Source organism: Falco punctatus, assembly GCF_963210335.1.
Source record: "Falco punctatus genome assembly, chromosome: 6".
Classification (NCBI taxonomy): Eukaryota; Metazoa; Chordata; class Aves; order Falconiformes; family Falconidae; genus Falco; species Falco punctatus.
Window position 1 is genome coordinate 6,456,540 of NC_137585.1, and position 25,098 is coordinate 6,481,637.

The 25,098-nt window shown below is 50.0% G+C and overlaps 1 protein-coding gene across 2 annotated transcripts; it reads left to right on the forward strand.

Moving 5' to 3' along the window:
* Positions 1-25: 25 nt before the first annotated feature.
* DRD3 (dopamine receptor D3) lies at positions 26-24,949 on the forward strand (the record flags this gene model as incomplete). 2 transcript variants are annotated; one of them, XM_080393633.1, is made up of 7 exons in its annotated part: positions 26-108; positions 2,535-2,826; positions 9,312-9,424; positions 10,649-10,791; positions 11,836-12,032; positions 12,917-13,262; positions 14,175-24,949. In XM_080393633.1, 6 exons carry the CDS (start codon positions 2,545-2,547, stop codon positions 14,369-14,371), a joined length of 1,278 nt encoding a protein of 425 aa, XP_080249759.1. In that variant the 3' UTR covers positions 14,372-24,949. The 2 variants fall into 2 exon arrangements, with proteins under 2 accessions (XP_080249759.1, XP_080249760.1); XM_080393634.1 differs by lacking the exon at positions 26-108 and having other exon boundaries at positions 2,446-2,826.
* Positions 24,950-25,098: the final 149 nt, after the last annotated feature.

Consider the following 25,098-nt stretch of genomic DNA (forward strand, 5'->3'; position numbering starts at 1 on the left):
GCGGCTCCGCGCCGGGAGAGCGGCCGGAGGGAGCGGGCCGGCCCGGGAGGCGGCGGGACCGGGGCCGGGACCGGGACTGAGCCCTGCTCGGCGGTGGTGCCACCGGGGGTAAGTCCAGATCGCTGCCCCCCCGCTCCCCTCCTGCCCGGTGCCGGCGGACCCCTGCCCCATAGCCCCCGCTCCCGGTTTCCCCCGCCTCCCTCGCCCCCCGGGGCACGGCGGGCAGCCGCAGGGGCGCCGCTGCCCCTCGGGGGCGGGTGCGGAGCAGCACCGGCAGCCGGAGCCGGACCCAGAACCGCGGCGGCGCCTGGCCCCAGCGCTGGGAGCCCGTACCCCTGCCCTGCACCCTGCGCTGCGCGCCCGGACCCCCCCATCCGCACCGGGACCTGCACCCGGACCCCTCCGAGGCTGAGGCCACCGGGAGGAGCATCCTCCCCTTTCCCCTCTGTCAGCTCGTCCCCACGGCAGCGACCCTCGCCCCCGCCGCAGCTCGCTGCCAGGGTGGTGGGTGTCCTGGTACCCCCGTGTCCCGCCAGCCCCGCACGCGGGTACCGCGGTACCCCGGCACATCAGCATCCTGGTACCCGGCGCATCAGCATCCCGGTACCCCGGTACCCGCCTGGCTGGCAGCGCCCTGGCCGTGGACAGAGTGAGCAGGGCCGGGGTGTGTGGGGCAGCCCAAGGCAGGGGGAGCCTGGCAGGGCTGGGGGGGGGAGCTGGGAGGGATGCTGGGGGGGAAGATCGACCTCTGGGCGAAAGTGGAAAATACTGCTTTAGGCTGTAAGGGGTGGCAGAAGGGGCAGGAAACCTGCTGGCAAACTGTGTAACGTGGTGCCTTAAGCCATTTGGTGGTATCGTGCGTGATGTTTTGTTCATTCCCTGCCCTGGCTTTGCGTATCAACTAGGCAGCTGCTTAAGGTAGGCTTTCTCAAAAAAAAAAAAAAAAAAAGGAACTAGCATACTAGCTTTTCATGGCCCCAGCCAATACAGGTTTCCCAGAGTAGGAGCTCTGTCTGTGCAAGGGACGCTGCTAAATGAGTCTTGTGTTTGGATGGCTGCAGCGGAACTGTTTGACGAGCAAACAGTCCCGGACTCGGCAGCAGCGCTCACGCTACGGGAAATCCTGCTGTCCAGTGGAAGGCTTCACTCCTGTGTCAGGGGCTGGCAGAAGAAAGACAGAGAAGGAGAGACAAGCACAGATGTTTCCAAACACAACACAAGCCATAAGAGATTGTTTCACCCCTGTCCTGGGGGATCTGTGTTCATGGGACAGAGGGAAGTTCAGTTTCTACCTCATTCAGCCCTTGCCCTCTCCCAGCTACAAGGCAGCAGGGGTGAGTGACACCAGTTTCAAGGATAAATATATGCCAAGGGGCTGGAGCAATTTATACCCATTGTAACAGCTTCTCTTCTAGGAGCGTGTGCATCACAGATGCTGCTGTTCAAGGGGTGAGGTGGAGCAGAGTAATATTTATATCATTGGCATTGCAACGTTTTGTCCTTGCCTTTCGTAACTGTCACACTGATGATGAGTTCAGCGACAGGAGCACTAGCAAGAAAAAAAAATAAAATCAGATACAGGCAATTAAATGTCACAGAACAACCCTGGGACAGCAGCCTTCCTATTCCTGGAAAAAAATCATCCTCCTTCTAAATCAAGACAGGATAGGTTCCTGGGCACAATCACGAATCCATTGTAAGGAAAAGAAATGCAGAGTACCCCGCAAGCATCACTCCATTATTTCATCCCAAATGACAAGTTGATTTGCTCTTCAGCACAGGAAGCACATCTTCTGGCCAGGCATGGAAAACAGAGCACAGTATGGATGAGCTGGGGGCAGCGGGGACAGCCAAGCTTTGGCAAGGCCGGCAGGGCTGAAGCAGAGCGTTATGTTAACAGGCGGCCTGGGACAGACACAGGTTGCAGAAAAAGAGTCATTCCCTAGGTGGGTGCTTACTGCCAGGCGGCCAGGATGCAAAAGGCTACTCGAGCATTGCAGGTGCGGTCTGTGTGCCGGGCTGCCAAGCACTCGAGTGCATGAAGTTAGTGAAGACATTTTTTAACGAGGGAGGAGGGAGGGTACTTCCCAGAAGAAAAGATTCCTAGGTCCAAGCTTCTGGCCAAGCCCTAGTTTGGGTAACTGTGTTGGGTCTTCCTCAGCACTACAGATTGCTGTCTTGCAGGCTGCTCTCCTGCCTGGCTGACTTGTGCTCTGGTATGATGACTTGGGTGCATCTTTCAACCATTGCTGCTTTCCGCGCAGCTGCGTTGGTTGGTAAGATGCACCTGTCGGATGCACACAGGAGGCGGGATTTTGCATTCTTCTCTTGGCTTAGATTCGGTGAAAAACAAAACAGGCCAAGCAGGACTTTAAGTAAAGTTCTGCCTATGTATGAGTGGAAAAAAAGACCTCTATAAATGGCTTGAAGTAGTGTTTGTGAAGTATGAAAATCATACGCTATCCACCACAAGCAGTTCTCCACAATGACTGTGGAGCTCCAGTTTTCAGCCAGCTCTTTCTTTCTCTTTGCAGCAGTGTCCCCATGGCCCTCTTCACAAGAACCAGCAGTCATCCTAACACCACTGACCCTCTTCCCTGTGGGGGAGACAACACTACAGAGCCTGACCTGCCACACTCACACGCTTACTACGCCCTCTGCTACTGCATCTTGATCCTGGCCATCATCTTTGGGAACGTGCTGGTCTGCTTAGCCGTGCTGAGGGAACGCACCTTGCAAACCACAACAAACTACCTTGTGGTGAGCCTGGCGGTGGCGGACTTGCTGGTGGCTACTTTGGTGATGCCATGGGTGGTGTACCTGGAGGTGAGTACATCTTAGGAAGGATCAGCAGAATTTAACCACAGCACGAGTGCACCGGCGTTAGCGCACGCTCTCAGGGTGGGCCAGCTCTGCTACAGGTGAAGTCCATTCATGTTTTAACCCCCCAGCCAGCTCTGGGGCTGTTGTGGGGTGGGTAGCAGCCCCACAGGTGGCCCTTGCAGATTGGACAAATGCACCACGGTCCCACGCGTCAGCAGATGCCCTGAGCCTTGCTCTTCCTGGCAGAGCGCAGCCCCTCTGAGCTTGAAAGCGGGTGGGCTACAGCCAGTAATGTAGATCGCGGGTTCTGATGTGCTAATGCCGCTTTCATCTGAGCATCCCTGAAGCTGACTCCATCAGCCAGAAGGGTTGCCATGATGATTCAGGAGCGGTGGGGAGGCAATAGGGTGGAAATACCTTGTTAGAGCCCAGATCAAGCCGTACTCCCGCTGGCCAGAAAACAAGTCAAATCCCCATCTCCTGCAGAGTTTAAGAGCCTTGATGTCCATGATGTTAAGTCACCTCCAAGCAATTCTCCAAGCAGGCTGACAAAGGGATGAGGCCGAAGAACAGGCTCCGAAGTCTCTTTAAGTCATGTGAGCATTTTCACAGTAACTTCAAATGACTCATCAAGCCCTGGGGTGTCTTATACTCTATTTCCCTGATCTTTGCACGTTGGCCGGCGTAAAAATGTAGCGGCACAACCATGCGTAGTATGGACAACACCATCAGATAAAGCAAAGGTTTCCACCACTGCAGGGCAGCAATGATGGAAACTAAATCCGCCCCTGCCGCCCCATGGCAACCCCCTGAATTACTGAAGCCACTTCTGGTATAAATATTGTTATTGAAGCAAATACATGAAGGTATGCTACAGCTGACATTTTTATCTGTTCTGTTCAGCATTTTTACACTAATTCACAAAAACTGGTAGGTCTACAATTAGGGTGAGCATCTATCAGCGGTAAGCTTTCAGCTGAGCCCTAGTACCGTGTTCTCATGTGAACAGAGACAGAATAAGCCTCTGAGCCATAATCTTGCAGAAGCCTCATGCTCTTTCTGCAAGGGCCGAGCGGGGATCAGGCTGAAGGGTAGGGTAAATATTCTGGTGGCAGCTGCCCACCTTTGGCTGACCTCTTTCCTGCAAAACAGAGGAGAAGCAGAGCAGGCTTTTGACTCGTGCAGATGGACTGCGCAGCATGTGGACAGAAAGTAGGACAAGGCAGGACACCACCGGCAAATGCCAGACCAACTCTGGGGGTACGAGGAGGTTCGATCGAGTAGCAGGGGACTGGCAGTGGTCTGCAGCCCTCCTCTGCCACTGGAGTATGTTGAGTAGGCAACACAGCTCTAGGCTTTGGCACCCAGCCTGGGCATTTCCCTTGTGTTCATCCAGGCCACTCTCCCAAACTGTGCCCACTGCTGTCTCAGCAAGGCTACAATTAAGAGAAATTGAGGGTTTGCTCGGTGTATAAGCATTATTAATAAGGGCACTGATGGTTAATTATTTTTATATAGCATTGCTGTGGAGTGAAGGAACAAAGAGAGCACCACGATAACCGCATGTGTGATTACGTTCCTAATTAAGTCAGTAGCAACAGTGAAACCACTCCTTGCAGAGCGGTCCTGGAGCTGGCCTGCTGGATGCCTGCAGCGCAGTTGGGTTACACTGAATGATTAAAAAGCAAGGAATAAGTTGGGGCGGGGTGTGGTGGAGCCATCCCAGCCAGCCAGGATTAGACTCTGCAGTTTGATTGCAACTGAAATTTATTATTAAAACCCAAATTTTGAGATTGGAATAGTTCACCTCAAGTGTATTCCAGTCTTTAATGAAATCACAATATGCTTTGCATCAGAAAAGACCTAACGCTCACTCTTACCATGGGCAGGGTGGGACTGAGGCACATCTGAGAAGCAGCTTCTGTCCCCATGGCAGTATTGTGGTCAGATCTGTTGTCTAGCTGTGTTTGCAGACCCATTCAAGATTGGTTTCCAGCTGTGGAGCTTGAGTAATGAAATCTTGGGTAAATCAAAGTAGCTGATCCAAGAGGCACATGAACAACAGGGAGAAGAACCCACATACATCCCAAACCCGAACTACCACTTCCAGCAGTACCTCCTAGAGATCTAGGCTGCAGGACTCCAGCAAGACTAAGATTTTAAAAAAACACTCCAAAAAGCCCTGCAGTCGTTTAGATATTTGCTGCTGTTTATGGATCAGCACTGCTACCAATGAAGCAGAAATGGCATCATGCTTGAGTACACTATGGCCCTGGAAATTGTGAAGAAGTCATTCAGTCCCCAAACCTGTGTACAATAGCTATTCATCTACTGAACGTTTGCCAAACCAGACATCTGAGACCTATTTATTGAGAAGCTAAAGGTGGATGAATACCTCAGATTTAAATATCACTTGTGAACTTTGTGCTTTACACTCAATTTTTAGAGCCATCTGTGGCCTGGACCTTCTCCATGCAATTTTTCATTTTATCAGTCCTGCAGACCAGAACTGTCTCTTTCTGAGAAGCCTTTGGGGAAGGCTGTGACAGAGCAACAACAGGAACATTTTATAACCTCAGAATCCTCATCTCTACCTAATGAAGCTTCTGGCATAAAAATGCTATTCAGCACTGTGTCTAGCAATCTTCAGGGGTCAACAGATATGTCTAATATATCCGTACTGCTACCCCAGTTCTTTACTGACCTCTGATGCTGTGCCTGGTGTGACTACGGAAGCTCACCAAGGTTTCTAAGATAGTGGCATTAGGGTGCCCTGCCCACTAAAGCTTGATGGCATTGAATACCATCGTGCCTTATAGTAATTGTATAAACGGAGGAGGACGTGGAGCAGCATGGCCTGCAGTATCCTCCTTAGTCTTCTCACAACATCCAGTTCTACCTCCAATGGGAAAAAAGCGTCAGAAGATGATTGTCACTGAGGTCCAACCTGCAGCTCTCTTCAGGGCGAGTGAGAGTAAGGCTGTCTCCTCCTCTGTGGCTCCCACACTGGAGTAGCGAGACCTACAACAGCTCTTTGAGCTCAAGGAGCTCGCCAGGCCACCATCAAAAGCAGGGCAGACAACCGAGTTGCTGCAGCTCGGCAGTTTACCACTTGTCAGCAGATCTGACTGCACGCGTGCTCTTGGTTACTCCTGCCATGCAAAAATATAAGCAGCCATTTCACAGCTGCAGGGAGTTAACAGCACCCCCAAGAAGAACCCTTTCTTAAACAGAGCACTTGAGTGAGCACGCTTAGATACACCGCTGCCTGACATCACCTTGTGTAACTTTGCATTCGTACTTTCAAATCCATCTACTGCTCAATACGGCATCATCATACATATCTGACTTTCAGAGAGTCTTTTTATTTTTAAGGATTCAAGAGAGTGGTGGATTTGCATAAGCTTATGAATGCACAATGATTTTCATTTTTTTTTAAACTGGAAGGCTTCCTATAGGGTTGGAACGTTCAAATATTAATACATTTTGTGGCTAAAGCAGACTGGACTGGTCATCAAGAAAGATGAGGTGAGAACCCGACCTGAACAGTCTATAAGGTGCTTTAGCACTGTCTTTGCCAGAGCTGGGATTTTATCCTGGACTCTATTCCCACTTCTGCTGCACACAAACTGAGTGGTAATGAGAGATTCTGTCAGCTTACCTCTATGTGGTTTGCTCTCATCAGCTGTAAGAAAATAATATTTGACCATCCACCTCACTCAGGCAGTTGTGAGGGTTCATTCAATTAATACCTGTGATGTGCTTTGAGATTCCTGGACAAAAGGCACCAGCGGGATGAAGAACAGGTACCCTGCCAGCACACTGGCACGTTCTAGCTGCTGTAGCAAAGATGAGCGGAACACAGTAATAAAAGGAAGAGCAGAAATAGAATTAAAAAAAAATTATGAACGAGGCCTGTAATAAAAAGGCTCTTCATTGTTAAATTTGGGAATAGATTCTGGGTTTGCATACCCCACAGGTAAATATTAACTACTTCACCGACTTCAGCAAAGCTACACCCCGTTGTGGAATTTGTGGCTGGTGGAAGCGAGGACGGGTTTTAAGCCCAAATGTTTTGATATGTCAAGTATCATCTTCATACAAGCTACAGCTTAGTATGCAGGTGGTGTGATCTGAACGCATCATCCTGAAAGGGTTCACTTCAGAGCCATTCCCACCAGCACCTTCTTCAGATTTAATGGTACACATTCTTGGGTTTAGCATTTGAATGTGCTCAGGACCTTGGAAACTCCCTCAGTTAAAAGCCTGCACATCTGCTGGGCTAGCAGCAGCTGGCTTGCACCAAACACCTGGCACTGGCTCCTGGTGAAATATTCTTCAGAGTCCGCAGATCACAGAGACACTGCATTGCATTTTGCCTCCGACTACGGAAACACCCCTTACTGGCTCCCACTGCAAAGGCTTCCAGCATTTATGATTTTTTTATATATTTTGAGGTGGTCAAGCAGATCTCAAAATCTGCAACTAAAGCAAAAACGGCGTGGGATTTCTTTGAAAACTGAACCGACCTATTAAGGTCCCCAATTTCAGAGGGACAGCCTTCAGTTTGCACATCTTGTAGCCTACCTAATTGTGCAGAAAAGCTCTAAGGGTTTGGTTTGTTGCTTTTTTTTTTTTTACTTTGCTTGCTTTTTTTAAAAAAGAAAACAAAGGAGCCCCACAAGTATTAGAGAACTGAAGATGAAAGCACAGTTCCCCACTGCATTTTGCAAGCCAGCTCCCATTTCTCTCCCCTGCATTCATTCAGAGGAGGTCTCATGGAAGGCTACCTCATCCAGTACCTGACTTCTGGCACGCAGCAGCTGGGTCCAGCAGAGGACACCCCAAAGACCCCGTGAGTTTCTATGCCCATGTGCGGGAATGCTGGCACAATCAAAACCATTTCAGTTTCTCAGGATTATTTCTTATACAACTCTGAAAACAACTCGTACGAAATGAATTCTGTGTTTATACAAGCGCTTCTCTCTGCAGGGAGCTGCGTCCTGGAGCTGCGTCCTTCCTAGGCACTGACACTTGCTGCAGGGTTGACCCACTGCCTTAGGAGCCAAGCTCAGTTGTGGCACCCTCTCCAGCCTGGTCTGGGATGGGTATTGTTGAGTAGGTCATGAAAACCTCCAAGGATGGAGCCTGGCCAGACTCACCAAGCAGCCAGCTCCACTGCCTTACCGTCCTCATGGTCAGAAAGTTTACCTCCATAACCGGTTTGCGCTTTTCTTCTTTTAACTTACGACTGGTGCCTCTTGTCCTTCCACCCTGCACTGCTGTGAAAAACTTGGCTCCGTCTGCTTAGCAACCTGGCTCCAACTTTCTTAATAACCTCCCAGTAGGCACTAGGGGACTGCAGTTAGTGCCCCCACACCCCCCAAAGCCACCTCTTCTCTTCTCCAGGCTGAGCAAGCCCAGTTCCCTTAGCTGCTCCTCACCGGACAAGTGCTCCAGCCCCAGGGACTGTCTCAGTGTCCCTCCGCTGGACTCACTCCTGTTTATCGATGTTTTTTCTGTACTGGGGCCCCAAAACCAGATGCGGTACTCCAGATGAGGTCTAAATGTAAGCAGAAAGATCTGGATCTAGCACCAGTTCCTCTTTCTCTCTTACCCCCGCTTCTGCACCCAGTGCAGCTTTAGATTCCTTTGCTGTACTCATAGCAGGCTGATCTGTGGGAGGATGGGCTGCCTCTGTGTTGGAGCACTCGGAGTCAGGCTATCATCCCAGCCCCGACGACAGCAGTGCCACACGGTGCTTGGAGCATATGTTGTCATCCAAAAAGGTCATTGTCAAGAACTTGACAGCTGGGCCAAAAAATGCATTTCCCCATCACAAAGATCAGCCACAGCTAAGCTTTCATGCTTACACGCTTCAGATTAAAATTTCAAACCAACCAGAATAAAAGCTGGACATGGTAGCAAACCAAAACCCTTTATCTGAGTAGCCTGTGAGTTCTCGCTCAGATCTAATAATCAAAATATGTAACTGAGATCAGAATCCAACTAAGGTTTTAGAGAAGCCTGGGCTCTCAGGTCCGTTTCATACATAAATGCATAAAATTTGCAGCACTTTCCCAGCTCACTGCCTGCAAGAGAACTCCAGCAGCTAAGCTGAGAAACACTTTTCAGCCCTTAGATTTAATCAGATGATCCTTAATCAAAGGATAGATACAGTGATATCAAATTTAAATCAATCTATCATGCTAGGGCTCAAGGGAAAGGATAGCTGCTACCTATTTCTTCACCCTGCCTCCCTCTGTGAGAGTAACCAAAGGACTGAAATCAAGGTGCGGCTCCTTCTCCATGACCTTCCGCTGTGTTATCTTGCCACACAACACAGGCGCCTCAGTTTTCCTCTGCACATCACAGCAGACATGAACGCACGTAGCTGTTGAGACCCTTGGAGGAGAGCACCTCTGTATACGTAAGGCGTCAGGACTCGATGCAGAACCAGGCTGACAGTTTTGTGGTTGCTGGTGCAGGTGACGGGAGGAGTCTGGACTTTCAGCCGCATCTGTTGCGACATCTTCGTCACCATGGATGTAATGATGTGCACAGCCAGCATTTTAAACCTCTGCGCTATCAGCATTGACAGGTGAGAGCCAACAGCATCCAAGGGGATAGACAGTCTGGAGATGGGGGTCGGCTCTGTACCCCAGTGTGGCTAGGGCAGGAAAGTGGGGTTTGCACAGGCAGCATTGCTGTCTTCAGGGACACAAACCTCCCTGCCAGTCTGTCGCTGCCACAACTGCTGTGAATAGGCTCTGCCCACCATGTGCTAGAAGGCGCCTGCACTTGAGGGCAGAGAGGCACAAGCAGCGAAACATCACCAGTAGGCACCCGGCCACATCCTCATGCTTTTTGAAGGCAGGGACCAGCATTGGCCATCTAATTCCCATTGAGTGTCAAAGAGGGTTTTTTCTGGAGACCTCACTCATGAAGTTTTAACAAACACAATCCTGCCATAGGCATAGGGAGGGGTGAAGGTTATCGCTGTCTAATCTTCAGCCTTGCCCTGTTTTTCCGCATCTTAAACCAGCCTATTTTAAGCAACGCTGAGGGCTGGGAGCCAAGACCTCAGCACACGTGGTGCTGTTAGGACCAAGGGGTGGGGGAAGGAAAAAAGCACTGCATGCTGTACCTTTGTAATATGTGGCTCAAGGGTAATCATATGAAGCAGCTCTCAATGCTGGCTTGGCCTGGTGTTCCTCCACGGGACTCTTTATCCCCATTTCATTTTGGCTCTGCCTGCAAGGAGCAGCCCCCAGGTTATCCTGAAGACATGACTCCTGTGGCTTTCAAATCCGAGCCTTGCCGAGCTGCATCCCCTGGGGCATCCCAGCAGCCGAAGGCCCTGGACACCCACCATGGGCAACCCTCTGGCTGTCAGCAAGGCCGACACCAGAGCGGGTGGATGAGGCACAGGGTGTAGCAGGCTGTGGTTGCTCCAGGGACTGCTCTTTCCCAGCAGGGCACATATAACCTTCGGGGATCACGGGATAGGGGGGGGTCCTGGGGCTTCTAGATCCAGCAGGTATCCCAAACCTAGTAGCTTCACAATGCCGGCAGGTCTGCCAAGCATTTCCCTGCAGTGCTGCCAACTAACTCTGATTTCCTCTGTTCCTCCTTGCAACACCCCACTTACCATTTCTACAAATTGCTGATGCCATCATCTGATCTTCTCTCCTTTCCTCTTCCATTTCTTCACCACGTTCACCATCGTGTCCCCTACATTGCTTTCATTTCTCCTTTTAAAACCTGGTCCTTTTCCTCCCTCCATTCTTACCTCTCCTCTTTCTGGAGCTGGTTTGGTCTGCAGATACACTGCAGTGGTGAAACCAGTTCAGTACCAGTACAGCACCGGGCAGAGCTCCTGCAGGAGGGTTTCTCTCATGATCGTGATAGTCTGGATGCTGGCGTTCGCAGTGTCGTGCCCTCTCCTCTTCGGCTTCAATACTACAGGTAGGTGACGTCCCGAACAATAGCACGCAGGGAGGGATGGGACACGGAGCTGCCCTGTGTATGGCCAGGTCATTTAATGTGGGTCCTGCAGACTTTCCTAGTTACAGGAAATTTTAGGGAACTGTAAGGTGCACTGTGAAGGGTGAGAAAAATCTCCAGCACTGGAGAGCAGATGTGCTTTTGTCTATAAACTTGCAATTTGCTCAGGCAGACACTGACATGGTGTCCAGGTCTACAGATCCCCCCCAGACAATCACTCTGGGCACACAAATCAAATCTCCAGAGGTGCAGCACGTCCAACACCCCCACCCCCACCTTACTGCATCTTGCTGGTATCAACAGGTCCAGCTTTAAATCTGATTCAGGACACATTCTAAACAGCAAGGACTGCATATTGGCACTGCTTGTGAGAAACCTCCTTCCCATCCAACTGGCTGGCTGCTTCCTCACCTAATCCCTTGAGGAGAGCCAACAATTTGGCCTTCTCCTTGGAAGCAGGTTGGTCTTTCTCCTTGCCCTCACCTAGGGCAGCCCATTCTCCCTGGAGGCAGAGGGGCAGGGGAGCCTTCCTCCCCCCTGAGCCACAGGCAGAAGTCCCCTGCTCCCTGTCCATCCTCTGTGTGGTGCTTGAGGTGGGAAGGAGACGGGGTGGGAAGTGCTGCTGTCCCCCGCTGCCTGGTCCAGACTGACGGGGTGAAGGCATGCCTCTGCATCCAGGCAGCGCAGAGGCTGTCAGAGGAATAGGAGAGAGGGTGAAAGGAGAAAGGATGGGAGTAGACTTGAGAGAAGAGGGCAGAGCTGTTGGCCAGAAGAGCAGGCAGATGCCTACTGGGTCGTGCTAGATGGCCCTAGGTAGAGTCCATTTTAAGCATCCCTTAGGTGAGTGGGTAGGTCACAGCACAATTTGCAACCACAGAGACAGGAGATCCCTGCACCCCTCAGACTGCCTTTGTCCCCCCTCTGCCTTGCGACTTGCTTTGCCAACACACCAGCGCCTCCTTGTACTAAGCTCAGCCGCTCCTCTCTCTCTCTTCTCCTCCCCAGGGGATCCCAGTGTCTGTTCCATATCCAACCCTAGTTTCATCATCTACTCCTCTTTGGTGTCCTTCTACCTCCCCTTCATGGTAACCCTGCTGCTCTATGTCCGGATTTACCTCGTGCTAAGACAAAGACAAAAGAAGCGAACGCTCACCTGGCAGGGCAGCCACAGCGCCAGCACCAAACCGTGTTATGCACACAAAGTAAGATCCACATCGATGCAGTAGGAGCTGTCAAAAAGGACAGGGCATGCATCATCTCTCCTCTGCAAAGGGTCAAAGCACAGAACGGAAAGCACAGAGAAGGGACATGGCATGTTTTCATCCCATCCCTCACTCATACACCATGATACTTGAGATGCAGAAGCTCCAGTTAAATCCTTTCCATCCCTCTAGAAAGAGGATGCTCCCTGTGTATCTCTGCCCTCTAGAACCGAGCCACTAGAAAAGAGCACAGCCTACTTCAATATTTCTTCAGATCTGGGCTTTCTCAGCCATGCAGAAGTCTGGCTAATTTCCTCATTTATTGATTTTTGCTTTATGAAGCCTCGTTCTCAGGGCTTCGCAGGCTTTAATGTAGATTATTAAAAAAAACCCAAACAACAAAACCAAAACAACACAACTCTTCATCTGACAGACTTAGGAAGCCAAAATGCTCATGGTGCATGGAGCATTTGTTCCACTGACCTTTCTAGATGAAATATCTGCAACCACGGGAACCAGCAGGATGGTTTGAAAGGGATCACCTGGTCATGCATACCTGCTTGTGTTACCCATTTTCTCACAGTGAAGCTACATTAAAAAAGGGTGGGGATGTTGAGGGGAGCAGGGCCAACTGAAAAATACAAGTGAAAGTTTAGCAGAGCGAGTGTGTCAGCTCTTCTTGTTCTCATGCTTCTCCTTGGTGGGATGGAGAGTTGTCTGGTGCTAGTTCACCCCTCTGCTAAGCCAAGGTCAGTCCAGAGGATGAGGTGCAAGCCTAAGCAGCCGGTGGGGCTAAGGATGACTCCTACAACTTTCCTCATCATCCTTTGACCCAGGGAATGGTTTGGATGGTTCCCAGTTCTCTGTGGCATCCTCTTTTGCAGGAACACCCGGAGAGAAAAGCTTTGCCAAACAGATGCCAAGGCACCTTTCCCCCCTGTCTCCCACTCAAATGCTCAGGCCAGGAGATGTCTCCTAAAAGGAAGTTGCTGACCGTCTTCAGCCTGCAGCGGTACCGCAGCTTCTGCCATGAGGCATCCCTCACCAAGCCACCGGGGACTACACAACACAGCAGGCTGGAAGAGAGGAGAAAGAGTCTGAAGCCAGGACTGGAGGTACGGAGGCTCAGCAATGGCAAAACCATCAGCTCTTTGAAGCTAGCGCACCAGCAGCCCCGGCTGATCCAGCTTCGGGAGAGGAAGGCTACACAGATGCTAGCTATTGTCCTGGGTGAGTGAGAGCCACGCTGTCCAGTGGGGTGCAAGGGGTGATGGTTTGGGGCTTGCAAGAGAAAGGAATCTCCTAATACAGTATTGAGATTAAAAAAATGCAAGCCAAGCCTAGACTTCAGCTGGTCCACAAACTCACAAAGAAAGAGAAACAACAGTGGACATTTAGGGATCTAGGGTAATGCTCTCAAATTTTGAGAGCCAAGTATATTAGCATTTTATTTGTTTTGTTATTCTTTTGTTTTATATCAGTGGCCAACAAGCCCTGCTAGAGGGAGGAACAGCCAGCACCTTTGCTTTCCCTTTACCTTTCTATTATTATTACTATTATTACTACTACTATCATCATCATCATCATTATTATATTATAATTATTTTCATTATTATTAAGCTGGAACTTTAGATGAAATCCTAAGTTTCTATACACGTAGCAGCTCTTAGGTCCAATTACAGAAGGGGAAATCAAGGCAAGGAACAGCAGAGGAACCCCCTCATAGAGCTGGATGGAGAAGCCAGGACAGTGGTGCCCCAGCCACCTGCCACTGTCACCAGACACGCTGCTTCCCCTCATTAACCCAGCAGTAGTAAGAAAATAATGCAGCCCTTGTCGTAATGGATTAAAGCAGCAAAGGCAGCAGCCTTTCCCTCTAAGTTGTGGCCACTTGCTTTTGCCAGTCACCAGGCCACCTCTGAAGCCCCATCCACCCATTCACATAACTGGTCCCGAGGAGCCTGAGCTCTTGCCGAGCCCGGCTGTACCGGGAATACATGGTATTTATTCCACGTTTACCAAATGCAGACACGCCCATGGAAATAGTGAGAGGATGGAGGGAGAGGGCACAGGTGCAGGCCTTTTCCCAAGCAGTTGCTTCTCTGAAGTCACAGATTGTGTTCTCCCTCTCTCTATACCCAGGAGCATTCATAGTCTGCTGGCTGCCCTTCTTCTTGATTCACATCCTCAACACCCACTGCCCATCCTGCCACGTGCCCCCAGGGCTCTACAGTGCCAGCACCTGGCTTGGCTACGTCAACAGTGCCCTCAACCCCATCATCTACACGACCTTCAACACCGACTTCCGCAAAGCCTTCCTCAAGATCCTCTGCTGCTGACCGCGGGGCCAGCACCGGGCTGCGCGTCTGTGGTTTGCAGCAGACTCCTGGGCTGGGGACAAGGTGTGGGGCCCTTTCCTGCCTCTGCTTCACGCGCCGTGGTCAGTGACGTGCTCCCCTCGGCCGTAAGCAGTGCTGCTCGGCGTGATGTGGTCATTGCTGATGGCTAGGCACCCTCTGCGCCAGCGTGAAGAGCAGGACGGCAGCCCGCCTGCACGGCTAGCTTCCCACACCAAACCTCAACGCTCCTGCTTGAAAAAGAACAAGTGCTTCCCGCTTCTGGGGAGGGATGGGAAGAAGACAGAGGCAAACCAGTGAGTCCCTCAGTGTTGGGCACAGCAGTGCTGAGAGGCAGACCTGGGTGTGCAGTGGAAGGTTGGCCACCATGCCACTGGGAGCTGCCAGGCTCGCAGAGCACACAGGACCCGAGCGGACAGCATCCTTCATCTCCACCGCCTACGTGCTGGGAATGCATTTTCCCTCCCGTTGCTGGACCCTCAGCCTGCAGAAGGCTCATGTGCAGCATTCCTAATGAGAGGGCAGGCCATGACCTTTTTGAGAAGAATCCTGATCCCTTCAATCAGCAGCCAAGAGCAAAAATTCAGCAAGGAAACTTGGAAACGAAGCACTGAAGGAGAAACAACAGCATCCCTGTTGTCTCCATCAAAAGGTTTGCCCATAAAACTGGGGCAGTCTCAGTGCTCGAGAAAATTGCCCCAGCTGCAAACGAAACCTTCCCTTGTGCCACCAGCTCGTGTTTTATTGCTCCTTGCAAGGCAGAGAGGTGGCTGCCAGCCCTCTGGTAGGTCTGATCACATGAGAAGCGCAACGCTACCGCAGTGTCCCCTCTCTTCCTAACCCAAGGACCAGCGATAGGTTGGCCACTTATTTAACCACCACACACCCTGTCATCTGCTGGGGACGCTAAATAATGAACAAGGCCTAGGACAGCTCCAGTCGTGCCTGTGATAGGTTTGAACCTGTTCGCTCAGCTGGGACAGGTTGCATGCACCCTGTCTCAAAATGTGTTGGTGATCTCTTTGGAACCAGTCTCCGTTTGTGCCCCTCTCCTTGTCAGGAGCACTGCTAGATTAAGGGTTTGTCCTGCCTGCTGTGATAACTCCCGTTACAGCCCGTGCCTAGGTGAGAGCTGTTTCAGTACCATCCCAGTAAGAAAGGTGGTGTGCCCCAGGATCAGACCCAGGACTCTCCCTGGCTCCCCTGGCCGACACACCTGCCAGCACACAGGGCATCCGCACATCCCAGCTTCCAGCAGCCAAAGACAGCCCTGCCACGCTCTCCTTCCCCAGCAGTATTTTACAAAGCCACCTCCAGTAGGTCCTGGATGAAAAGGCCAGACAAGCCCTGCCGTACCATGTAAGCTGACCTCATGTCAGGGCACTCTACTGCTCTTCTCCTTGTACAGACAAACCTGACCTGGAACAGCCTCAACATGTTTCGCTTTCCCTGCTCACCATCCTGGACCAGAGGCTCCAGCTCTCGCTGCAAGACTAGGCTTCGCTGCGCTGTTAGCCCCCCTCATTCGACGGCCTTGGGCATAACTGTGTGTGCTGCCCCTGCCTGTGTCCATGCCACAGCTCCTTCGTCTGGGAAGGGCTTCTTCTCTTTCCTAATATAAAGCCAAACCTCTGGAGCACGCAGCAGAGCTCTAGCTTCTTCTGTTTGTCTGGGTTTGGGGAGGAGATGCTTGTGGCCAGCATGTGTTGTTTGCCTGGGGAGGTGCCCTCCATACTGCATTGTAACCGCATTAATCCAATAAAACACAGGTGTAACTGGAAGCTTTGGTACCTTTGTGGTGAACACAGCCTTTCCATAAGCCTTTTCTCACCTGCAGCCCACTTTAACGCTTTCCCTGTACAAAATGATCATCTGCCTGGACACACCAGACACACAAAAGGTCTTTATTATTACTTGCATTTTACTTGCAGCTGGGAAAGAAATCAACAGCTGCTGTAAGCACTTCCAGCAGATGAATTCTGAAAATATGGTCAATTAGTTTCCCAGCTACACCAGGCAGGCGTGTGGTAGCATTACTCCATCTGCTCAGCGGTGCTGGGTAGCACGGCAGGTACTCAGCACACGGGTTATTGGGGTATCAATCGAGTGAATCGACCTGTGGACAGATTGCTGCTCAAATTAATTCCCATTGAGATGCTCCATAACGCAGATCACCGGAGATTCAGTTGCTTTATATACACAGTTGCCAGAAAGGTGGAAACAGGGAAAAAGACCTTTTAAAGGGTGACTAGGTCCATTTCAAGCCCTAGCCTAGCATGTCTCAGGTGTCACGTTCAGTCTGATCTTACTTGAATTCAAACCTGTTCTTCAAGCAGTGATCCCCAAGGGAATTCAGGATAGAGGTGAGAAACAGGAGGTGCAGAAGACCCCAAGCAGTATTTTGGTATCCACACAACTATGAGGGATGAGGAAAGCTCTGTATCTAAGAATGCAGTCCTTTATTAAATAATTAAGATTTGAACTATCAGATCACAGAACTGACAACAACCTCTTGAACTATAACCTGCTATGGCCAAAAAAAAAAAAAAAAAGAGGCACCACAAAATCGATGCGCAATTAGAAAAACTCAACTCCAAAAGAAAACAATCTCTCTCTCCCCCTCCCTCAAGTACCACTTGAGCTTCATGCCCAGTTTTACTGTGGCAATATGAACACGGGTGGCCTCACGGCAAAGGCCAAGGAACAGAAGCGACCAAAGGTGCGAGCAGTTGATGCCTCCACACCCTCCCCAGCAAGCCAGAGAGACAGCTGAGCAGGCCCCCAGGACCTGGGCTTCACACACACACCCCTCATTATTTGCAGTAGAATAATCCGTGCTGCCTATTTTTTTAACTTAAAATGCCTCTTTCTAACCTTCATTTTCTACAATGTTTTCATCTTTGCTGGGTTTTTTCCCCCTGGCTCCACGGCCGGCTGGAAGAGGCGAGCCGCGACCCTGGTGAAGAGCTGCAGGCGTTGTGCAGGGTTTCATTTACATGCTGACAGTCACATTAGAAGAACCTTTGGAGAATACAGAAAGAGGGAGCTCAGAGACCGCCGCAGACTGTAAATAATTCCCGGTGCCAGGAGAGCTGCGGTGGCAGCGCGGGCGGCAGCCGTGCAGGTGCGGTGGGGGTCCTGCCGCCCGCGCTCCCCTTCCCTCTGCCCCACCAGGCACAGGAATGGCATGGCTCTGGTCCCCTATGCTGGATGCGATTTGTAAGCGAGCCAGCAGGCAGAATAGCCAGGAAACATCTCTACTGTAGCCGAGGAGAGTTAAAACCCTTTAGGAAACAAAGGAGAGCTGGCAAAACCCACTGGGAGCAGCAGCTCCCCTCCCCGCAAGGTACAAGGCAGCCATCCAAGGGACTGCCTGTCTAGACACAATTACAGCACGCCTGAGAAACGGACTGAAAAACACCGTTTAGCCCCAGCCGCCCCCATTTCTCCAGGCAGACGTGTCTCCCAGCTCACAGAGCTACGGGAGCCCAGATGAAGCAGCCGCTGTGCCCGTGTACCCCCCAGCTCGCCCAGCGGGCTCGCAGCTCAGCAGGCACGCGCAGCTCTCCTGCGGCACCCCACACCGACTCAGAAAAAAGCCCCTGATCTCCTTCCTCCAATGTACCTGGGGCTCCCCAGGGTCCGTGCTATGTGCACCCCACGTTGCACGCATCAAGTTTGCTGCTCCCACCTGTGATGCTGCTCTCTGGGGGCTCCTAAACAGCACAAGCCACCCAGGTGTGTGTGTGCACCTCCCGGTGCCCTTCCTGGAGGGACATGGGGGACCCTGACAACAGCTGCAGCTCTGAGGTGCTTTTTTTTTTAAGAGCATAAACCACAGAAATCAACTGGATTATGAACCTGCTGGTCAGAATTAGAGGTTTTTCAGAAGAAGTGGTAAGAGCCTGACTCAGGGCTGGAAAGGACAGACAGCCAGGCACCAACCTACCCTCCACAGCGCCTCTCAATCTGCAACCTTTCCTCCAGCTGCTGTGCAGTAGCCGCAATGGTAGAAGGTATTTAAGGTGGGTACCAACCATCTGAAGACAGCCCACCCCCCCAGCTCTCAGGCACTCACTCCTGCAAGCATGGCAGGCAGAAGCAAGCAGACAGCGTCCCCATAGCTCACTGCCACCCCTTCACAGATCATAAAAATCTCTATTTAGGCTGCTGTGTGGTGGTTATGGTAACTACTTCCACGGCTTACTTGGGTGCAGGTGCAGCAGGAGATGTCCATTGCAGAGCAGAGCCCCACACGTGTCCCATGGCTCTCAGCTGTGTTCTCAAGGGCCACAATGCAAACTTCAGGTCTGGCAGCAAAACCATGGGTTACCCAAGTTACTAAAACCTTAAAAGGTACCAGGCACCAAACTGAAGCCATCCAGAGCGAAAATCAGCATTTCTTATATTGAGTTTTGCATTGTAAAACAAAGAGAAGAAACCATGAAACACTCCCCGCCATCAGAGATAGCAGTGGGCACAACAGGCACCAGGTCACGCAGGAGCTTTTAAGCAGGAGAGCATTAAGGCCCTTTGGGCAGAAGGCAGAACAATCTTCCACGAGGGAAAGCCGCCTGCTGGGAAAGCAAGGAAATGATGGAGGAAGCAGGTTTCACCTGCTGGCACTGCCCCGCTGCTCTGCAGGTGACACTGCTCAGCTGACATGCTCCATCACACCTTGCAGCAGCTGTTGGACATGTCGTCTTAACAATCCCAGCTGCAGCCAAACATCAAAAAAGCACCATTTGTCAGACTACAAGGATGATGCAGTCTTGCAGAAAACCTTGCTTCCCCCAGGTAATCCTCCCTAGACTCCTCAAGGGATGGGCAGAGCAGCTGCTCGGCTGAGCTCAGCTGGAGCGAGCAGCTCCCCCTTGGCAGGGAGTACCCCTGGAGTCCCTGGCGTTGCAGCCTCTGAGGGGGATCGAAGTGACACGGTTCCCCAGGCTGGTCCTCTGCCCACAGCTGGGGTCAGCACAGCTGCTCGGGCTAGCAGCCTCTGAAAGGGTCAGCCTTACACAAGCTGGAGTCTGGCTTGAGGTTATCGTGACGCAAAGCCCTGTCTCAGTGACCTGTCTCCATCACTGTTACTGACATGATGGTTTTTGAACAACGTCTAATCAATGCCAGTATTTCAAGGAAGGATCAACAAGCTGGAAGCTGTTGATATGGTGATGCTCAGAAAACTAAAAATAGGAATTGCAGACACCTGGAGGATGCTGGTACCAATCTGATCAGCTTCAGCCAAGTGTGTGATGGTTTGCTCGTGAAGTGATGACAGGTTCTGGCAGCCTTCAGCCTGCAAACACTCCTGGCTGTGAGGTGTCTCATCTCCCAAAGAGAATGGGCACATCGGTTCTTTCTCAGACAAATGCGAGTATCTGAAATCTGAATTTGCCTTGGAGTGAACCATTGGGGTGGACTTTTCCTTAATCTAATGGTAACAAGGAACTAACATAGTTGTAACCTCCTGGTGGTATCTTAGCACCTGGCCTGCTGCCTTAGGAGCAAAGGAAGGCGCACAAGGCTGCCGGCAATTCAAGGCATGAGGGATTCGAAACAGTACTTCTTCAAAGTCAGCATCAGCTGCCACACCTTGCTGAATGACATTGAACAGGAAGTAGAAGAAATGTGCCAGACCAATCCTGCCTTTCAGTCCTAAATGCTACTGATCCAGCTGTGCTGTTACTCTCCAAACAGTCAATCTCAGCTCGAGACAGACCGGTGACTTTTCTTGTTCTGCTTTCCTGGAATCACTCATGTCACCCTTCCTTCAATAGCTTAAAAAAACCCGCCCAAATGGGCAATTTTAAAGGAAATAAAAGGGCAAGGAGCCCCAAAATCCGATGGGGACCAAGCCTTCAGCACCAGAACAGGAGCCCATCAGCTTTGGTGCCAACCACACCTTTCTCCAACAGGGATGCTCTTTCTCCCAGGCCCAGGCAAGGAATTCTCCTGAGCCTCCTTCAAGGTTCTGGCCACACATCACTGAATCTCTTCCTGCTAGACACTGGTCTCATCTCGCTCCTGAATGCCTCTGGAAATGTGAGGCAAAGAAAAAGAAAACCCCTAGAGCTAAAGAAGAAAACGAACATAATTAACAATTAATTTCAGTATAATGATTTAAGCTTCTCAGCGAGACAAGCACCCGGCTTCTGTATGTTTGGCAATGTGGGGAAGACCCTTCTGGTTCCCTGCCCTGGGGACTCTTGTCAGTTTTAATAATTTTTACCCTGCAGCTGTGAGCATGGTGAATCGAACAGCACCAACAAAGGCTACTTTTCACCGGGCAGAAGGACACTTACTATGGGATTCCCCTGAATATTTTCGATGGCGCTGGCTGTGGCGAACAGGGAGGTCAGGTATCAGGAGTGAGTGCAGCACTCGGTCCGCCCTCAGCCCCAGGTCTGAAAGCCACCAGCGTTACTCTGTAGCCTTTTGCCTTGGTGAGGAGGAGTACAGCAGCCATGGCTGAACTTCCTGAGCCACAACAGAACGCTTCTTCCTCCTCAAGACATGTGCAAAACAAGCGATGTAAAAAGGCACATGTCGGTGTCTTCTGCAGCTTGGTGTTGGCAATGCTACACGTGGACATACTGCACAGCTCCCACTCCTTTCTTTGCTGGCCTTGCCAAATCCTATTCATCCTGTTTGCCTATGCTGGTTCCTCCCAGATGCTCCATCTCCTGCTCCTTTCCTTGAAGATGCTGCATCTCTTTGAAGGTTTCGGCTGCCTGCCAGTCTCTGTGTTCTCTCCCATTCCAGTTCACTCAGATTTGTCTGAGGAAAGCATCTGGCTTTCCTAAGAGTTGGTTTCCTCAGCTGTTTTTCGGCACACAGTAGCATTAAATTTGACATTACATCGTAGACGGTTCCATTCCAGCCTGGGAAGGGCAGTATAAAAAGCTCAGGACAGACTGACAGCCTCTGCTGACTTCCTGCAAGCTGTTGGCTACATGACTTCAATGGCTCCCCCGATTCCCTCATCAAAAGGCAACCAGCCGTCCTCCTGTGGAAGTGGGGAGCAACGAGCACAAAGCATAGCTAGAACGCCACTTTCATGTCACACTTTGCAATACATGTCTGATACCTCAGAAAGGCGATCAGCTCAGGAGCAGAAGGTATCACATGCAGAGCACTGGAATGGGTCCAGGAACTCCGGCCAAGGACCTTGAGAACACTCATTTCTTTTGTGAAAATCTGTGCTGGGCCATTACTTCTAAGGCCGTAGTTTTTAGACCTTTTCTTGACCACCAATCTGCAAATCAGCCTGCTCTGCAAGTGGGACAGGTGAGGGACACCTTGTCCTGTAGAGCTGTAGGCATGAACCACAACCATTGCCTTTCCCAGTGCACTGGGCATCCCCTTGACCAGAAAATGCTTTACACAGTAGCAGGGGAATAGGAAGACAGAAAGCTGGCTAATCCTGAGCCGCGCAGAAGATCTGGATGCCTCTAGTTATCATTCCCTTATGTATGTCCCCACTACATAGCTTCTTAAGTTTTCAGGCTGAAGTTTTAAATAACCCCTTCTCACCCAAACCTCTTCCTAAAGAGCTCGGCAAGATGTTCAGACACACAAAGAGCTGCCAAACAGAGAGGCTTTCTCTGAAGTGTTTGAAATGATGGGGAGTGAGCAAGGCCAGCAGCTGGAGAAGGTACATCAGAAGTGTGAAAAGAGCATCCCACTGTGTTGCACCTTCGGCTGACCAACCTAATTAAATCGTACAGACAACAGATGCAGAAGCAACCAGGCAGTTCATCATCACCTCGCTGCGAGGCAGGGAAAGTATATGCCACCCAGGAAGAGACTGTGCATTCTTGACAGACAACATTCACACTGGCAACATCAAGAGGGAAGCAAGACCATGCTGCTGCAGGAAGATGTTAACCACTTTTGTGCCAGCACCGACTTTGCCAATCTAGATCCAACTCCTCAAAGAGATTTAACTTAATTGTCTTTTGGTTTGAAAAGTCCTATCATGCCTACAGGATGTGCTTAAGGCAGGATGGTAACATGCTGGAACATCTTTAATAGTCTTTAATAAAGAAGTAACTGTTGCATTACCAGAAAAGAGATGAGGTCCCTAGTGAATTACATAGATCACCCCAAATAAGACCATTAAAGTGGTCTGCACCATCACCTATATTGTGCACGCCTTCCATATCAAGGAGGAAACTTCTCTGAAATTACTGAGAAGAAGGTTTAACATTTTATTGGGGTCCTTTGCCTGCCAACTCAGGCTACAAATCAAAAATCAACAGGATTCAGGAAGAAAAAAAAAAATAGCTACCCAGTGCTTAAAAGCGTCTCCGAAACACACCGGGAACTGATTTCTCTATGCATAAACCCCCAATGATTTGAAAGCCCTCTGGACCTAAGAGATGTAGAAATAAATTGAACACCCTGCTGGGACATTTCCAGCCTTGGGCAGCTCCTGCGATCCTATAGAGCCACAGAAAAGCAGACCTAGAAACAGACAAGACTTGACACAGCCTGCCATGGACCCCGTGTCTGAGTAATTTAGAGGATGGATGGGGTAGGTGAGTGTGTGGGGGAAGAAATTACATACCTGAAGGAAAGGAGAAAACATTTTTGTGATAAATGAATTTGGTATTTTTTTTTCCTTAACACATTTTAAAGCATATATTTGAAACTGCTAAAGGGTCTGCAATATTAAAATAGCTCTGAAAGGGGTAAGTGACTGAGCAGAATACCAATGAAGTGGTCAGAAAAGCATTTCAGATGTGGCCCTGACAGTTATTGTCATCAGAAACAGAGGAGCATGAAAGATTTTTCTTTATCAAGGGGAGGGTTACACTAGAAGTTGCTAAGGGAAAGATGTTCAAGGGTCTAATGTTTTTGTAACACACCATCTCTTTTGCATTCTGCTCTGCTCCCTTGTATTCTGCCATTTGGGGATGGATGGCAGTCAAAGATGTTTTTGCTGTCTCTGTGCTAAGTTAACAGCACAGAAATTTTTCCACTCCTGATTCATTTCAATTTTCACTTCTTGGAAAGTTTAGTTTTCTTTCTGTAGCTTTCTTCCCCATATTAGGGCAAGAATTCTGTTTCTGAAAGAAATTAGATGTCTGCTTGGAAATAAAATAAAAAAACCCATGAAAAACATTGCTTAATTTTTACTATGTGAACTAGGAGGACTGACAGATTGAAAACGTGTGTAAATACAACACATTAAGGCTGTTTCAGGGTTAGTGCAGCTTGTTATGTGTTTGTTAGATAATGAGTAGATGTAGTTAGTCAAATTTTGCCCATTAGGAAATTGCGCGGTTTGTGCAGCTCTGGGACACACGTACACACACGCACGAGCTAGGCAGAGAACTGCAGCAGGAAAGCCTGGTCGGTACGACTGGAGAACGAACAGGAACACAGTACAGGACAACTGGAAGGTCAGAAGGAAGAACAGAAGGGTTAATGAGAATGGCACGTTAACTGGCACTTAGTTTAGCAGGTCACCAAGACTCCAGTGCAGCTACATGCAGCTTCTCAGGACAACCAGGTTGGGAGACAAGGAAAAATGAGTAAATCCTAATGATTCATACAGGTGGGGCAGGATGGGGAGACTGATCACAGCTAGCTCCCAAAGGGTACAAAATGGCACTTCCAAAACTAGCAATAAGGCTACCAATCAACGAATGCAGGCTACACGAGGACGTATAGCCTTCCACATCTTCACAGAGCATCCCTGACAGGCCTCTTGAACACAAGCATCTTGGTGCCCGAGTGTTGGGCCGACTCATACATTTTGGTGATTTTGAGCACGTGGATATGAAAGCGCCAGCAAATGAGACATTTTAAGATGGTCACTGTCTGTCCGTGTCCAGCGTCCCGTCCCCCATTAGGTTTTGCACTGACATTTGCAACATTGTAGAAATGGACACTGCAGCAACAAGCATTGCAAGGTCCAACACTACCACCACATCCTGCGGTCCCTCTTGAAAGAAGGATAAAACATTTTTGTTTCATTAGAATTCCCTGCCCTTTAGGGTAGGCAGACCTCACATGTGTATGCAGGATACAGTTTCCAAGTTTCCCGGTGCTGCATCAACACTGACAATCATAAAGTACTTCTTGGAACACGTGTCCCGTATTTTATGTAGTTTCTGTAGCTGAACTATTCTCCATAATCTCTGTTTAAAGATAAAAGTAAAGCAGTCTTTGCACCATTTCTTTAGGCTCCTGTGGAACAGAAATATAGTAAGGGTAACACAGTGGATAAGGCTGGAATGGCAGAAAGGACTCCGAGCCCACTGCGTAGCTGCCCAAGGAGATAGGGATGCACAGGCAGCGCTGTCAGGGATGATAAAACCTCCTTTTATTTTACAGTAAAGCCATTCTGATGTGAGATATTAAAGTTTTACAACATTAAAGAAATGGTGAAGAACAAACTGCAGATTATCCTTAATTGCTTTGTGGTCAGCAACTTTAACTGCAGTATTTTTTAAAATTTAATTCAGGTAGTAGAGTTCTTACAGGGAAAGGGACAGTGTCTTTAACACTTCCAGGTCAATTATGGCATTCTTTTGAAACAAATTATTTGGAGCCCTGCTCTGTGATAGGATCCTACTCCTAGATGACTCACTGTCCTCCGTCAGGCTGCTAGGCCAAGTTTCCAGGAGACATCATCTTGGAACAGTGCACTCAAGCTCTGTGGTACACCACCTCTATCACACATTGATGAGCCAGTG